At 41.6% G+C, this 20,190-nt stretch overlaps 1 protein-coding gene and 1 long non-coding RNA gene across 3 annotated transcripts; both read right to left on the bottom strand.

The window, feature by feature from the left end:
• Positions 1–53: 53 nt before the first annotated feature.
• On the bottom strand, positions 54–1,398 carry LOC124124184. The gene is made up of 2 exons (XR_006859420.2): positions 235–1,398; positions 54–175 (listed from the first exon to the last, which is right to left on the bottom strand). It is a non-coding gene; the product is annotated as an uncharacterized LOC124124184 (long non-coding RNA).
• Positions 1,399–1,430: 32 nt separating this feature from the next.
• Positions 1,431–5,827, bottom strand: LOC124124183 (cholecystokinin receptor type A-like). Of its 2 annotated transcripts, none has more exons than XM_046487282.2 (2): positions 5,563–5,827; positions 1,431–2,789 (listed from the first exon to the last, which is right to left on the bottom strand). In XM_046487282.2, exon 2 carries the CDS (start codon positions 2,756–2,758, stop codon positions 1,571–1,573), a length of 1,188 nt encoding a protein of 395 aa, XP_046343238.2. In that variant the 5' UTR covers positions 2,759–2,789; positions 5,563–5,827; the 3' UTR covers positions 1,431–1,570. The 2 variants fall into 2 exon arrangements, with proteins under 2 accessions (XP_046343238.2, XP_046343239.2); XM_046487283.2 differs by having other exon boundaries at positions 1,431–2,759.
• Positions 5,828–20,190: the final 14,363 nt, after the last annotated feature.

Raw genomic sequence — 20,190 nt, 5'->3', positions numbered from 1 at the left:
GCAGCACGAAGTAATATTCACTCACTCACAATATTCCTTTTTCCAAACGTGAGTACCTCACGTGCCAAACATTCGTCTGTCCATCAGCAGATTACAAATACAAAACACACATCAGCTGACTGCATGCTTCATTACACTGCATGGAGCTTGCGCACCTGGACGGAACGCATGTTACCTTTCCCTAAACCCGACATTGTACTGAGCTCTAGGCCCAGGAATGAACGCATATGTTACCTTTCCCTAAACCCGACATTGTACTGAGCTCGAGCCCCAGGAATGAACGCATGTTACCTTTCCCTAAACCCGACATTGTACTGAGCCCGAGCCCCAGGAATGAACGCATATGTTACCTTTCCCTAAACCCGACATTGTACTGAGCTCGAGGCCCAGGAATGAACGCATGTTACCTTTCCCTAAACCCGACATTGTACTGAGCTCGAGGCCCAGGAATGAACGCATATGTTACCTTTCCCTAAACCCGACATTGTACTGAGCTCGAGCCCCAGGAATGAACGCATGTTACCTTTCCCTAAACCCGACATTGTACTGAGCTCGAGGCCCAGGAATGAACGCATATGTTACCTTTCCCTAAACCCGACATTGTACTGAGCTCGAGGCCCAGGAATGAACGCATGTTACCTTTCCCTAAACCCGACATTGTACTGAGCTCGAGCCCCAGGAATGAACGCATGTTACCTTTCCCTAAACCCGACATTGTACTGAGCTCGAGGCCCAGGAATGAACGCATGTTACCTTTCCCTAAACCCGACATTGTACTGAGCCCGAGGCCCAGGAATGAACGCATGTTACCTTTCCCTAAACCCGACATTGTACTGAGCTCGAGGCCCAGGAATGAACGCATGTTACCTTTTCCTAAAACCGACATTGTACTGAGCTCGAGCCCCAGGAATGAACGCATGTTTACGTTCCCTAAAAGTAACACTATACAGAGCTCGCTCACTTGGCCTGAGTGCATGTTCCTTTACCTTGACACTGTGCGTTGGTCATTTATCTGGACTGATTGCACTCCTGTTTTTCCTAACATCGACACTGCAGGGAGCTGTATCCGACTCACGGAGGAAAAACTGCTTTCCACTTATTTGTCCGTTTAACGGAAAGCTGAACCTGATCTGTTTACAGTGAGCTCGCACTAATAATCACATTAATCAATGCATCCTATCTCCATTCTGTTATGATAAATAGGCTAGATCCATTCGCTACGATAGTTGCTTTCTGATAACTTTTAGTCTAGGCCCAGTGAACGCATTCCCCCACATCAACCGTGAAGATCCGGGGTAGACAAGGTCTTCAGCAACCCATGCTTGCCCTAAAAGGTGACAAAGCTTGTCGTAAGATGCGACGATCGGGTGGTCAGGCTCGCTGACTTGGTTGAAGTATGTCATTAAATCCCACTTGCGTGGATCGATGCTCATGATGCAATCACTTGATTGTCTGGTCCAGACTCCCTTATTTACAGACCGCCGTCATACAGCTGGAGTATTGCTGAGTGCGGCGTTGACAACAAACAAACAAACAGACCATACTCCCGTACATAACAACACGTTTGTGTTTAGTCACTTGATCCTGTGTTAACTTGCACCTTGTGGTTCCTGATGTGAAACAAACCCACAAGCAGCCTCTTGCACTCCCTCCTGAATCTGGTGTTGTAGAAGCCGTAAATGATGGGGTTGATGGCACTGTTAAGGAAGAAGGACCGGAGGAAGAGTTTATAAGCGGCTAACGCTGACTTGTTACAGTGAACCCTGGCCTCAAATCCCCCGTCCAGTCTGCGCGTCATCTGTAGCACCACGTGGGGGATGTAGGACACGATGAACGCTAAGGTCACCAGCAACATCATGATGGTTGTCTGCGACCTCTTCACGTGCTTCGCCTGCTTCCGCTCCAACGTCGTGAACGTCACCTCTCCGCCCAGACTGAGCTTGCTCGCGCTGATTGCCGTGGAACCTTTTTTCAAACCGGTGGCTGGTTTGTGCTTAGTGTCCTCTGTGAGGTCGAGACGAGAACCGAGGGTGCCGGAGTGAGATCCAAGCGCCCGTCCTCGACGTTTTTGTCTGATGATCTGGATAACGATGAGGGTGTAGAGGACGACGAGGATGCCGATCATGATGAAACACAAGACCCCCAAAAACACCTGGTACAACTGAGGATAGAACGTCCCCATGAACACATTGTCAAAGGAGCAATCTGTCGTCTCGTAACCTCCAATTACTTTTGTTTGGTTGCCGTAGAAAACCAAAGCTGGCCAAGAAATGAATAATGCGGATATTCCTACTCCAGCGAAAGCATGTCGAACCTCTTTCATAGTTATTTGCTTCTTGAAAGGAAGGCATATTTTCTTATAGCGATAGACGGCGATCACCAGCAGTGTCAACACCGACCCCGCGGAGGCCAGGGTGTTACTGAATCTCACTACTTTACATAACCAAGGGATATTGAGAAAATAGTCTGTTTTGAGATCAACAATTTCAAAGGGCACACCGATGAAACACACCTGCAGGTCAAACAACGCAAGTCCCAGAATAAAACTTTTGGATGGTCCGGACGGGAAGTTGAAGTTGTAGACAAAGCAGACGACGATGTTACCGGGGATGCCGCAGATGAGAAGAGACGCCAGGAAGATGAAGGTGGGGACCTTGTAGGGCAGCTCGGTGTTCTCTATTTCCTCTAGCCTCGTTTTCACCAGATCGAGGGACATGTTTTTCATGCTGAGCAGAGCTTCCTGTGTACAGGATCCCATCCTGTGAAGCAAAAGCGGAGTTGTCTTTGAACTGTAACCAAACAGTGACACTACGTTAATGACCCCACAATGACCCCACAATGACCCCATAATGACCCACGTAAAATTAGATACTGCACAACCCGTACTAACTTCAGCCTACCGCCACAAATCTACAAGAAATATGCTCTGTCATCCTTGTGACTGACATGATCACCAGTGACTGGTCGCTATGATTGACATGATCACCAGTGACTGGTCGCTATGATTGACATGATCACCAGTGACTGGTCCCTATGATTGACATGATCACCAGTGACTGGTCGCTATGATTGACATGATCACCAGTGACTGGTCGCTATGATTGACATGATCACCAGTGACTGGTCCCTATGATTGACATGATCACTACTGACTGGTCCCTATGATTGACATGATCACCACTGACTGGTCCCTATGATTGACATGATCACCAGTGACTGGTCGCTATGATTGACATGATCACCAGTGACTGGTCGCTATGATTGACATGATCACCAGTGACTGGTCCCTATGATTGACATGATCACTACTGACTGGTCCCTATGATTGACATGATCACCACTGACTGGTCCCTATGATTGACATGATCACCACTGACTGGTCCCTATGATTGACATGATCACCACTGACTGGTCCCTATGATTGACATGATCAACACTGACTGGTCCCTATGATTGACATGATCACTACTGACTGGTCGCTATGATTGACATGGTCACCACTGACTGGTCCCTATGATTGACATGATCACCACTGACTGGTCCCTATGATTGACATGATCAACACTGACTGGTCCCTATGATTGACATGATCACCACTGACTGGTCCCTATGATTGACATGATCACCACTGACTGGTCCCTATGATTGACATGATCACCACTGACTGGTCCCTATGATTGACATGATCACCACTGACTGGTCGCTATGATTGACATGATCACCACTGACTGGTCCCTATGATTGACATGATCACCACTGACTGGTCCCTATGATTGACATGATCACTACTGACTGGTCGCTATGATTGACATGATCACCACTGACTGGTCCCTATGATTGACATGATCACTACTGACTGGTCGCTATGATTGATATGATCACCGCTAACTGGTCTCTATGATTGACGTGATCATCACTGACTGGCCCCTATGATTGACGTGGTCAACACTAACTGGTCCTTATAATTGACGTTATCACCACTGACTGGTCCCTATGAATGACATGATCATAAATGACTGGTCCCTATGATTGACATGATCACTAGTGACTTGTTCCTATAATTGACATGATCATCACTGACTGGTCCCCATGATAGACATGATAAACCACCGACTGGTCCCTATGATTGACGTGGTCACCACAGACTGGTCCCAATGATTGACATGGTCAACACTGACTGGTCCTTATAATTGGCTTTATCACCACTGACTGCCCATATGATTGACATGATCAACACTGACTGGTCCCTATGATTGACATGATCAACACTGACTGGTCCCTATGATTGACGTGATCAACACTTACTGGTCCCTATAATTGACATGATCAACACAGACTGGTTCCTATGATTGATATGATCAACACTGACTGGTCCCTATGATTAACGTGATCAACACTGACTGGTCCCTATGATTGACGTGATCAACACTGACTGGTCCCTATGATTGACATGATCAACACTGAATGGTCCCTATGATTGACATGATCAACACTGACTGGTCCCTATGATTGACGTGATCAACACTGACTGGTCCCTATGATTGACGTGATCAACACTTACTGGTCCCTGTGATTGACATGATCAACACTGACTGGTCCCTATGATTGATATGATCAACACTGACTGGTCCCTATGATTGACGTGATCAACACTTACTGGTCCCTATGATTGATATGATCAACACTGACTGGTCCTTATGGTTGACGTGATCACCACTGACTAGTCCCTATGATTGACGTGATTGACGTCATGAAGTTGTTGAAAGCAGCGTTACTCCAATCTAAGTTAAAGGAATGCATTCCTTTAACGATGTAGTTTCGTGCTATTTAGGAATTTTAAGACTTAATAAAAATAATATCTCTGTTATAACTAGGAAGGCATTACGTTAAAAAACAAAGTCGTGTCTTTAAGTTATAGATCATTCTGTCGCAAACAAACAGAAGGTAATATATTTAAGTTATAGGTCATACTTTCATGAACAAACACAATATCGTGTCTTTAAGTTATAGGTCATTCTGTCGCATACAAACAGAAAGTCATATATTTAAGTTATAGGTCATTCTGTCGCATACAAACAGAAGGCCGTATATTTAAATTATAGGTTATACTTTCACGTGCAAACACATGGTCGCGTCTTTAAGTTATAGGTCATTCTGTCGCATACACACAGAAGGTCATATATTTAAGTTATAGGTCATACTTTCACGTACAAACACAAGGTCATGTCTTTGAGTTATAGGTCATACTGTCGCATACAAACGCAAGATCGTCTCAAAAGTCACTTCACAAAACATGATCGTATGTTTAACATTGACAATAGCTAAACAACAAATAGCTTAAAATGTAAATTGTCAACGCTTGTTGCATCGCGTATTATCAATAACCTCTGGACTGTTGAAGACTAATAAGTAGATACATCTTACCCATTAGCAGTGGCGTGATACTTGTGTACTCAGCCCAACTCGTTGAAGGAAGTGGCCCTGTGCCACACTCCACGTTAAATTACAATATACAATTATGGAAAATATGCAGCGAAACAGAGCCAGTACTTCACAGCTTACCTTCAGTGATAGATATTCCGAGGTCGAGTCAGCAGAATCCAAGGTAGGAATTCCGTTCGACACTTATTAACTTTTACAATATTTGAAATTTACTCTGCCTCATTTGTTGCTGTCGTAAGCCAGTGTAGTTCAATAGTGTAGCCCTCAACCAAGCCAGCACGGCCAGGCTATTGCATCACGGCCAGTCAGTGTTTGGCCATCATACGGGGTCGGGCTGTGAGGAAACGAAGGAGGAAGCTGGGAGGTGAGATGTGTCAGCCGCTGTTTGTTACAATCCATTAAAGGAATTTATACAGTGAGAGGTCATTTAAATCACGTTTAGAACTTAGTCTCTTCAAATACACGCGGACAAGCCCTTTATTGGGCACTGGCGTTGATAAGCCCTTTTCCGATTGTAGACGATTATAGCTCCGGTGGTTTCCCATGACGCTGGTGTGACGCTGGTGTGTGTATGTTTCGGTAACGATGTCAGGATGAAACAGCAATTACATGACATGATACTTAGAGATTTTATTTGCATCTCTTTGTTGTCGGCTTCTTTCGACCCAAAGTGCAATGAAGATGTGAAAAGGTTTATTTGGGTTTAATTTGTAATTATTTTCCATCCAACAAAACACACACATTTTAATCAATTTCATTCATTCAGTAGTGTAGGCCACAGGCCCAGGATACAATAGTAATACAGGTAGTCGGAGCCTCAGGGTGCCTGCTTGTTTCTATAACACATTACTTTACGTATGTACGCCGATAGGTGTTTGATGGTGTATTCGTTAGTGGTCGACATTTATACATTAAACTTGTGTCACATAATTCAGTTAATACACCCCATATTTCTGCCCCATAAAGTAAAAATACATGAAATGGTAACAGTTTAAGCATTGACAAACATTTACAAACACCATATATAATCTTCTTAGCTTGCAAGGAGACATCTCTTACATGTTTGGACCATGATAGAGACTTCGTTAACGTTTATCCTCAGTATTTATATGAAGGTACACACACAAGCAGCTGTCCGGCATACTTCCATTTCCTCATGCTTCGATAAAATTCATCCATTTTTTAAATCAATGACCTTGGTCTTGTCCAAATTAACACAAAAATGGTAATTATCACAGATTTTAAAGCAACGATGCGTCTTTGTGGCCAATACACTATCAGAAACAAGATAACATCGTTTGCAACATACACACGCCTACGCTCTATCACACACACACACACACACACACACACAAACACACACACACACACACACACACACACACATACATACATACATACATACATACATACATACATACATACATACATACATACATACATACATACATACATACATACATACATACATACATACATGCATACATAGGTACATATACACCCCCCCAGACTCACACATATACACATAAACACACACACATACACACACATGCACAAGCGCATACATACACACACACGCGCACACATGCACACCCCAGGCTCACTCACATAAACACACACACACACATACAAACGCGCACACACGCACACACGCACACACGCACGCACGCACGCACGCACGCACGCACGCGCGCATACATACACATGCACACGCCTACGCAAAAACACACGCACATGCATGAGCACACGACTATGAAATGGAAATTAAACAAGAAAACACACACCAAACATCTCAACAGACCAGGTGAATGTGTGTTGGCGTGAATGTGTGTTGGCGTGAATGTGTGTTGGCGTGAATGTGTGTTGGCGTGAATGTGTGTTGGCATGTATGTGGCCCGCAATCATCCCCAACACATCCCCCTGGATCCGTCGCATGGGAGCAGTCGATGGACAGTAGCCACCATTGACGTCCACACGGGGACGGATGACCATCACGCCGGCTGTCTGGATATAGACACGTTGGAGAATGACTGTGTTGGAGATAGCGGAAATATACACTTCTTCGTCAACAAGTCACCGTCAGAATGTGTGAGAACAGATAACATGGACTCATGTAATGCACACATCAAGATATTGAAAACACCGAATTTAATAATCAGTCTGACTCATGGACTGCATTCAAGACCCAAGCACACCAATGACACAAGCACACAGATGATCCAGGCACACACGTGACACAAGCACACACGTGACACAAGCACACAAATGATCCAGGCACAAACGTAACCCAGGCACACCCATGACGCAAGCACACAGACGATCCAGGCACACACGTGACCCAGGCACACCCATGACACAAGCACACCAATGATCCAGGCACACACGTGAAACAGGCACACAGATGATCCAAGCACACACGTGACCCAGACACACACGACACAGGCATACACATGACCCAGGCACATACATGACACATGCACCCACACGAATCAGGCACACACATGGCACAGACACACACATGACCCAAACTCACACATAACCCAGACACACACATGCCCGGGACCAAGGCATATGCATGACAGGCACACACATGACCAAGGTTCACACATGAATCAGGCACACACATGACACAGACACACACATGGCAAGGGCACACACACATGACACAGACAACAACACGAATCAGGCACACACATGACCCAGGTACACAGGTGACCCTTACACACACAAGACCGAGGCACACCCATGGCACAGGCACACACATGCAACAGGCACACACATGACACAGACACACATATGACACAGGTACACACATGACACAGACACACACATGACCCAGGCATACAAATGACACAGGCACACACATGACACAGGTACACACATGACACAGACACACATATGACACAGGCACACACATGACACAGACAAACACATAACCCAGGCACACACATGGCACAGGAACACACATATGACACAAAAACACATATGACCCAGGCACATAGATGACACAGACACATACATGAATCAGGCACACACATAACCCAGGCACACACATGGCACAGGAACACACATATGACACAAAAACACATATGACCCAGGCACATAGATGACACAGACACACCCATGAAATAGGCCCACACATGAATCAGGCACACATATGACTCACATGACCCAGGCACATACATGACACAGGCACACAGATGATCCAGACGCACACATGAATCAGGCACACGCATGGCACAGACACAGACATGAATCAGGCACACAGATGACACAGGCACACACATTACCAAGATTCACACATGAATCAGGCAACGACACACATATGACACAGGCACACACATGACACACACATGACTCGGGGACACAGATGACCCAGGCACATACATGACACAGTCATACACATGACCCAGGCATACACATGACCCAGGCACACACATGACACAGGCACACACATGACACAGGCACACACATGACCCAGGCACACACATGACACAGGCACACACATGACACACACATGACTCGGGGACACAGATGACCCAGGCACATACATGACACAGGCACACACATGACCCAGGCATACACATGACACAGGCACAAACATGACACAGGCACACACATGACTCAAGTACACACACATGCCACAGGCACACACATGACACAAGGACATACATGACGCATACACACATGACACAGGTACACACATGACACAGACACATGTCACAGGTGCACACATGACACAGGCACACACATGACCCATGCACACACATGACCCAGGCACACACATGACTCAAGTACACACACATGCCACAGGCACACACATGTCACAAGGACATACATGACGCATACACACATGACACTGGTACACACATGACACACACACATGGACACACACATGGACAGGTGCACACATGGACCAGGTACACACATGGACCAGGCACACACATGGACCAGGTACACTCATGCCACACACACATGCCACAGGCACACACATGTCACAAGGACATACATGACGCATACACACATGACACAGGTACACACATGCCACAGGCACACACATGTCACAAGGACATACATGACGCATACACACATGACACAGGTACACACATGACACACACACATGGACAGGTACACACATGGACCAGGCACACACATGTCACAGGTACACACATGGACCAGGCACACACATGGACCAGGTACACTCATGCCACACACACATGTCACAGGTACACACATGTCACAGGTACACACATGGACCAGGCACACACATGGACCAGGTACACTCATGCCACACACACATGTCACAGGTACACACATGTCACAGGTACACACATGGACCAGGCACACACATGGACCAGGTACACTCATGCCACACACACATGTCACAGGTACACACATGGCCCAGGCACTCACATGACACAGACACACATGGCCCAGGCACACACATGACACAGACACACATGGCCCAGGCACACACATGACACAGACACACAAATGACCCAGGTACACACACATGGCCCAGGCACACACATGACAAAGCCACACATGGACCAGGCAGACTGATGATCCAAGTTTATACATTGCCCAAGCATACAAAGAAGCATACAAAGAAGACGAAATATCTGTAAGCACACAATTAAGCCTGCAGTATCAGCTATGCACATAGGAGTGTGCACAACCATAAAACAGGCATCTGTCGAGTTTAAAACAGTGGTGGGACACTTGAAACATTATATGACTAAACAATACAGAATACAGTTTGTAACAGTTGCCTTCGCTGACTGTCTCACTGGGATCAAGGGGCTAAACGTTCATAAAGAAGCATCTGTAAAAAGAAAATATTTCATGATTAACAAGTTCACGTCCTGGTACGAGCTGCTGCCACAAGCGGTCATAAAATATATTTGCAATGAAAGCGCTCGCGGGTGTGTTATCTGTGTTATCCATAACCTTTCGAATGCAACGACTTAAATACAAATCCACTGAACAAATAGTATTCCGTTCTAGACATAGGTCAAAAGAGACGAAAGCGTCTGAATATACCGATTCCGTTTGATAGTGAAAACAATCTTACCTTCAACGTTACGCATTGAGAACTAGTACCCAATAGCTAGGCGCCTCTCGGAAGTATTCGAATAGCCACTGACAAATATAATTATAAACCATTCAGAAGGCTAAGATTTCCGCAGTAGGCGTTCGAGATGGTGTCAGTTGAAACTGAAGGCGCATGTCACGCTCACAGGGGAGACTACCCTCTGCACCTCTTACCACCACGGGAATCCTGGGCCAGTGAGGAGATGAATCACAAGTCGTGAGAAATCTCTATCCAAAACTGGATGCTGTAACACAGGGCCGAAATAACGGACACCTGACCCAGGGGGTGGCGGACCAGAACTAAAATACAAGGACCAAATCAACGCTAATGTAAGAATGATGGACCTTTCACAGAGACATTGACCTCTTACCACCACGGGAAACCTGGGCCAGCGAATGGACACAAGGTGTGGCGGACCAGACAGAAAATACAAGGACCAAGTCAACGTCGATGTGAGAATTGTGTATCAATCCCAGGCACACTGATTTGTGTGTGGTGGACCAGCCAACAAGGTTGCCATGAGGACAATGGACATAATTGTACCACTATATGTGTTGCCATGAGGACAATGGACATAATTGTACCACTTTATGTGTGTTGCCATGAGGACAATGGACATAATTGTACCACTATATGTGTGTTGCCATGAGGGCAATGGACATAATTGTACCACTAAATGTGTTGCCATGAGGACAATGGACATACTTGTACCACTATATGTGTGTTGCCATGAGGACAATGGACATAATTGTACCACTATATGTGTTGCCATGAGGACAATGGACATAATTGTACCACTATATGTGTTGCCATGAGGACAATGGACATAATTGTACCACTATATGTGTTGCCATGAGGACAATGGACATACTTGTACCACTATATGTGTTGCCATGCGGACAATGGACATACTTGTACCACTATATGTGTGTTGCCATGAGGACAATGGACATACTTGTACCACTATATGTGTGTTGCCATGAGGACAATAGACATAATTGTACCACTATATGTGTGTTGCCATGAGGACAATGGACATACTTGTACCACTATGTGTGTGTTGCCATGAGGACAATAGACATACTTGTACCACTATATGTGTGTTGCCATGAGGACAATGGACATAATTGTACCACTATATGTGTTGCCATGAGGACAATAGACATACTTGTACCACTATATGTGTTGCCATGAGGACAATGGACATACTTGTACCACTATATGTGTGTTGCCATGAGGACAATGGACATAATTGTACCACTATATGTGTGTTGCCATGAGGACAATGGACATAATTGTACCACTATATGTGTGTTGCCATGAGGACAATTGACATACTTGTACCACTATATGTGTGTTGCCATGAGGACAATGGACATAATTGTACCACTATATATGTGTGTTGCCATGAGGGCAATGGACATAATTGTACCACTATATGTGTGTTGCCATGAGGACAATAGACATAATTGTACCACTATATATGTGTGTTGCCATGAGGGCAATAGACATAATTGTACCACTATATGTGTGTTGCCATGAGGACAATGGACATACTTGTACCACTATATGTGTGTTGCCATGAGGGCAATGGACATACTTGTACCACTATATGTGTTGCCATGAGGGCAATAGACATAATTGTACCACTATATGTGTGTTGCCATGAGGACAATGGACATAATTGTACCACTATATGTGTGTTGCCATGAGGACAATGGACATACTTGTACCACTATATGTGTGTTGCCATAGGGCAATGGACATACTTGTACCACTATATGTGTTGCCATGAGGGCAATAGACATAATTGTACCACTATATGTGTGTTGCCATGAGGACAATGGACATAATTGTACCACTATATGTGTTGCCATGAGGACAATGGACATAATTGTACCACTATATATGTGTTGCCATGCGGACAATGGACATAATTGTACCACTATATGTGTTGCCATGAGGACAATAGACATAATTGTACCACTATATGTGTGTTGCCATGAGGACAATGGAGATAATTGTACCACTATATGTGTTGCCATGAGGACAATAGACATAATTGTACCACTATATGTGTGTTGCCATGAGGACAATGGACATACTTGTACCACTATATGTGTGTTGCCATGAGGACAATGGACATAATTGTACCACTATATATGTGTGTTGCCATGAGGGCAATAGACATAATTGTACCACTATATGTGTGTTGCCATGAGGACAATAGACATAATTGTACCACTATATATGTGTGTTGCCATGAGGGCAATAGACATAATTGTACCACTATATGTGTGTTGCCATGAGGACAATGGACATACTTGTACCACTATATGTGTGTTGCCATGAGGGCAATGGACACACTTGTACCACTATATGTGTTGCCATGAGGGCAATAGACATAATTGTACCACTATATGTGTGTTGCCATGAGGACAATGGACATAATTGTACCACTATATGTGTGTTGCCATGAGGACAATGGACATACTTGTACCACTATATATGTGTGTTGCCATAGGGCAATGGACATACTTGTACCACTATATGTGTGTTGCCATGAGGGCAATAGACATGATTGTACCACTATATGTGTGTTGCCATGAGGACAATGGACATAATTGTACCACTATATGTGTTGCCATGAGGACAATGGACATAATTGTACCACTATATATGTGTTGCCATGCGGACAATGGACATAATTGTACCACTATATGTGTTGCCATGAGGACAATAGACATAATTGTACCACTATATGTGTGTTGCCATGAGGACAATGGAGATAATTGTACCACTATATGTGTTGCCATGAGGACAATAGACATAATTGTACCACTATATGTGTGTTGCCATGAGGGCAATAGACATAATTGTACCACTATATGTGTGTTGCCATGAGGACAATGGACATAATTGTACCACTATATGTGTGTTGCCATGAGGACAATGGACATACTTGTACCACTATATGTGTGTTGCCATGAGGACAATGGACATAATTGTACCACTATATGTGTGTTGCCATGAGGACAATGGACATACTTGTACCACTATATGTGTGTTGCCATGAGGACAATAGACATAATTGTACCACTATATGTGTGTTGCCATGAGGACAATGGACATAATTGTACCACTATATGTGTGTTGCCATGAGGACAATGGACATAATTGTACCACTATATATGTGTTGCCATGCGGACAATGGACATAATTGTACCACTATATGTGTTGCCATGAGGACAATAGACATAATTGTACCACTATATGTGTTGCCATGATGACAATGGACATAATTGTACCACTATATATGTGTTGCCATGCAGACAATGGACATAATTGTACCACTATATGTGTTGCCATGAGGACAATGGACATAATTGTACCACTATATATGTGTTGCCATGCGGACAATGGACATAATTGTACCACTATATATGTGTTGCCATGAGGACAATGGACATAATTGTACCACTATATGTGTTGCCATGAGGACAATAGACATAATTGTACCACTATATGTGTTGCCATGAGGACAATGGACATAATTGTACCACTATATATGTGTTGCCATGAGGACAATGGACATAATTGTACCACTATATGTGTTGCCATGAGGACAATAGACATAATTGTACCACTATATGTGTGTTGCCATGAGGGCAATAGACATAATTGTACCACTATATGTGTGTTGCCATGAGGACAATGGACATAATTGTACCACTAAATGTGTGTTGCCATGAGGACAATGGACATACTTGTACCACTATATGTGTGTTGCCATGAGGACAATGGACATACTTGTACCACTATATGTGTGTTGCCATGAGGACAATAGACATAATTGTACCACTATATGTGTGTTGCCATGAGGACAATGGACATAATTGTACCACTATATGTGTGTTGCCATGAGGACAATGGACATAATTGTACCACTATATGTGTGTTGCCATGAGGACAATGGACATAATTGTACCACTATATGTGTGTTGCCATGAGGACAATGGACATAATTGTACCACTATATGTGTGTTGCCATGAGGACAATGGACATAATTGTACCACTATATGTGTGTTGCCATGAGGACAATGGACATAATTGTACCACTATATGTGTGTTGCCATGATGACAATGGACATAATTGTACCACTATATGTGTGTTGCCATGAGGACAATGGACATAATTGTACCACTATATGTGTGTTGCCATGAGGACAATGGACATAATTGTACCACTATATGTGTGTTGCCATAATGCTTGATGCTCAGGAACACAGTTAGTAACATGGTGCATATGAACATTCATCAACACTACAAAGATAGTGTTGCATATGCATGCAATGCAAATATATTTTATGTTATGTCACATGATAATTCTATACACAACTCTAAATCTACAACAGTATTAGTACTCCCCTGTAGTATCATGACTGTAGCTTTATTGTCCGTGAGTATGGGTGAACTGTGGAATCGACGCATCCTTCTAGACGATCAATATTGTAATACTAGTATGATTTGTTATACTTAGATGTCTTGATGTACAGTGGATGTATGTGGAATCGACTGATCCTTCTAGACGATCAATATTGTAATACTAGTATGATTTGTTATACTTAGATGTCTTGATGTACAGTGGATGTATGTGGAATCGACTGATCCTTCTAGACGATCAATATTGTAATACTAGTATGACTTGTTATACTTAGATGTCTTGATGTACAGTGGATGTATGTGGAATCGACTGATCCTTCTAGACGATCAATATTGTAATACTAGTATGATTTGTTATACTTAGATGTCTTGATGTACAGTGGATGTATGTGGAATCGACTGATCCTTCTAGACGATCAATATTGTAATACTAGTATGATTTGTTATACTTAGATGTCTTGATGTACAGTGGATGTATGTGGAATCGACTGATCCTTCTAGACGATCAATATTGTAATACTAGTATGATTTGTTATACTTAGATGTCTTGATGTACAGTGGATGTATGTGGAATCGACTGATCCTTCTAGACGATCAATATTGTAATACTAGTATGATTTGTTATACTTAGATGTCTTGATGTACAGTGGATGTATGTTGAATCGACTGATCCTTCTAGACGATCAATATTGTAATACTAGTATGATTTGTTATACTTAGATGTCTTGATGTACAGTGGATGTATGTGGAATCGACTGATCCTTCTAGACAATCAATATTGTAATACTAGTATGATTTGTTATACTTAGATGTCTTGATGTACAGTGGATGTATGTGGAATCGACTGATCCTTCTAGACGATCAATATTGTAATACTAGTATGATTTGTTATACTTAGATGTCTTGATGTACAGTGGATGTATGTGGAATCGACTGATCCTTCTAGACGATCAATATTGTAATACTAGTATGATTTGTTATACTTAGATGTCTTGATGTACAGTGGATGTATGTGGAATCGACTGATCCTTCTAGACGATCAATATTGTAATACTAGTATGATTTGTTATACTTAGATGTCTTGATGTACAATGGATGTATGTGGAATCGACTGATCCTTCTAGACGATCAATATTGTAATACTAGTATGATTTGTTATACTTAGATGTCTTGATGTACAGTGGATGTATGTGGAATCGACTGATCCTTCTAGACGATCAATATTGTAATACTAGTATGATTTGTTATACTTAGATGTCTTGATGTACAGTGGATGTATGTGGAATCGACTGATCCTTCTAGACGATCAATATTGTAATACTAGTATGATTTGTTATACTTAGATGTCTTGATGTACAGTGGATGTATGTGGAATCGACTGATCCTTCTAGACGATCAATATTGTAATACTAGTATGATTTGTTATACTTAGATGTCTTGATGTACAGTGGATGTATGTGGAATCGACTGATCCTTCTAGACGATCAATATTGTAATACTAGTATGATTTGTTATACTTAGATGTCTTGATGTACAGTGGATGTATGTGGAATCGACTGATCCTTCTAGACGATCAATATTGTAATACTAGTATGATTTGTTATACTTAGATGTCTTGATGTACAGTGGATGTATGTGGAATCGACTGATCCTTCTAGACGATCAATATTGTAATACTAGTATGATTTGTTATACTTAGATGTCTTGATGTACAGTGGATGTATGTGGAATCGACTGATCCTTCTAGACGATCAATATTGTAATACTAGTATGATTTGTTATACTTAGATGTCTTGATGTACAGTGGATGTATGTGGAATCGACTGATCCTTCTAGACGATCAATATTGTAATACTAGTATGATTTGTTATACTTAGATGTCTTGATGTACAGTGGATGTATGTGGAATCGACTGATCCTTCTAGACGATCAATAGTGTAATACTAGTATGATTTGTTATACTTAGATGTCTTGATGTACAGTGGATGTATGTGGAATCGACTGATCCTTCTAGACGATCAATATTGTAATACTAGTATGATTTGTTATACTTAGATGTCTTGATGTACAGTGGATGTATGTGGAATCGACTGATCCTTCTAGACGATCAATAGTGTAATACTAGTATGATTTGTTATACTTAGATGTCTTGATGTACAGTGGATGTATGTGGAATCGACTGATCCTTCTAGACGATCAATATTGTAATACTAGTATGATTTGTTATACTTAGATGTCTTGATGTACAGTGGATGTATGTGGAATCGACTGATCCTTCTAGACGATCAATATTGTAATACTAGTATGATTTGTTATACTTAGATGTCTTGATGTACAGTGGATGTATGTGGAATCGACTGATCCTTCTAGACGATCAATATTGTAATACTAGTATGATTTGTTATACTTAGATGTCTTGATGTACAGTGGATGTATGTGGAATCGACTGATCCTTCTAGACGATCAATAGTGTAATACTAGTATGATTTGTTATACTTAGATGTCTTGATGTACAGTGGATGTATGTGGAATCGACTGATCCTTCTAGACGATCAATAGTGTAATACTAGTATGATTTGTTATACTTAGATGTCTTGATGTACAGTGGATGTATGTGGAATCGACTGATCCTTCTAGACGATCAATATTGTAATACTAGTATGATTTGTTATACTTAGATGTCTTGATGTACAGTGGATGTATGTGGAATCGACTGATCCTTCTAGACGATCAATAGTGTAATACTAGTATGATTTGTTATACTTAGATGTCTTGATGTACAGTGGATGTATGTGGAATCGACTGATCCTTCTAGACGATCAATATTGTAATACTAGTATGATTTGTTATACTTAGATGTCTTGATGTACAGTGGATGTATGTGGAATCGACTGATCCTTCTAGACGATCAATATTGTAATACTAGTATGATTTGTTATACTTAGATGTCTTGATGTACAGTGGATGTATGTGGAATCGACTGATCCTTCTAGACGATCAATATTGTAATACTAGTATGATTTGTTATACTTAGATGTCTTGATGTACAGTGGATGTATGTGGAATCATTAACCACATAAATGTAGTACATTAGAAAATTTGTAATGATAAAGTTTCTCACAAGAAAAGGCGAATGTAACACTATTTGCCATGGGCATTTTGTGAGCCCTAACAACTGCACTGCATAGTCGTACAACTGCACTGTGTAATTGACCAATTTGACGCATCAGTGACCCAAAATTCCCTACTTTTACTTGTACCATATGTATCAAGCGAACAATGGACTTACCTTTGCATGTGTTTGTGAAGGGTGCCACCGGTGGGGCAGGATACGCTCACCTTTTCGCGAACACCTGGGGTCATTAGTATTTGATAGTTATTACTAAACAAAGGCTCATGGTATGGTTGGAATCGTAAAATCGACTTATGAATATGGATAGACTTTTGTCGCTTTTATTTCCATCTAAAATAATTAGCAACACAAATTGGAAATAACTGCAATAACAGTTACACCCGGATCTAGTACATTTAGTTCTATTATTTGCAGATGGTATTGTGTTAATTTAAAGTACTGTTGGTGGACTACGAAATAGAATTAAGGAACCAGAAAATTATTGTGAATGTTAGAAATTAACGGTAAATATGGACAAAACAAAGATAATTCTGTTTGAGAACGGAGGGAAATTATCCAAACATGAAATATGGTTCTATAAAAGCATTACTTCAGAAAGTACCACTTCATATAGTATTTGTGAGTGCATGCAATCACCTGTATTGGGCATCACATGCAAAATACGCAGCATTTCCAGCACTAAAGGTATCGAAAGGAATACTAAGGTACATCAACATTCTTGCAGATATAAACTATACTTCTTTCTTTTGAATAGTTGATGCTAAGATAAACCCAATACTGAATGAACTAAATCCAACACTTCTGAATGGGGCCGAAATCTATGGATTGTAGACTATATAAGTGGGCAAGTACATGTCTCTCTCATCTCCGATTACATCCAGACTAGCGGCTTTGTGAAGATCCTCTTTTCAGCCTGGATATCAACCCTAGGCATATTCTGGAATCTTGACTACTGTTGCTGCAAGGTGAATACTAGACATTCATATTTCTGTATTGTTATTACCACTGCCATTGTATTTTATACTGCCACTGAATTTTGTACTGCAGCTCTATTGTGTACACACCATTGCTGTTATTTGTATAGATTTGTAAATCTAGTTGAGTTTATTATACCATTGTTTATTGTATAACATTACTTTGTTATTTGTTGACTTAACACTGATTTCTTTACCTGCAGGTTTCTGGGTTAAGTTATTGTTTCCATTTGAAATTCCACACTTAACAGTATGACATATTACAGCATGTTTCTTCAGCGTGTATGATATACTAGATGTAGTGTGTTTATTCACAGTCTTTGTTATACAAGACTTAAGCATGTTTATTTAGTGTGCATGATTTACTAGCTGTAAGTGTGCTTATTGAGTGTGTATGTTATGCTCGACTTAAGCATGTTTATTTAGTGTGCACGGTATACTCGATGTATGTGTGTTTATTCAGTGTGTATGTTATACGAGAATTGTTTATTTAGTGTACATGATATACTAGCTGTAAGTGTGCTTATTAAGTGTGTATGATATACTAGACTTAAGCATGTTTATTAAGTGTGCATGATATACTAACTGCAAGTGTGCTTATTGAGTGTGTATGTTATGCTCGACTTAAGCATGTTTATTTAGTGTGCATGATATACTAGCTGTAAGTGTGCTTATTAAGTGTGTATGATATACTAGACTTAAACAGGTTTATTTAGTGTGCATGATATACTAGCTGTAAGTATGCTTATTGAGTGTGTATGTTATACTAGACTTAAACAGGTTTATTTAGTGTGCATGATATACTAGCTGTAAGTATGCTTATTGAGTGTGTATGATATACTAGACTTAAGCATGTTTATTTAGTGTGCATGATATATTAGCTGTAAGTATGCTTTTTGAGTGTGTATGTTATACTAGACTTAAGCATGTTTATTTATCGTGCATGTTATACTAGCTGTAAGTGTGCTTATTGAGTGTGTATGATATACTAAACTTAAGCATGTTTATTTAGTGTGTACGGTATACTAGCTGTAAGTGTGCTTATTGAGTGTGTATGTTATGCTCGACTTAAGCATGTTTATTTAGTGTGCACGTTATACTA

The sequence above is a fragment of the Haliotis rufescens genome, unplaced genomic scaffold (assembly GCF_023055435.1).
Source record: "Haliotis rufescens isolate VD_foot unplaced genomic scaffold, xgHalRufe1.0.p SCAF_1, whole genome shotgun sequence".
In the NCBI taxonomy this organism is placed as follows: Eukaryota; Metazoa; Mollusca; class Gastropoda; order Lepetellida; family Haliotidae; genus Haliotis; species Haliotis rufescens.
Note: the sequence above shows the minus strand (reverse complement) of the source record. Positions and strands in the feature narration are given on the sequence as shown.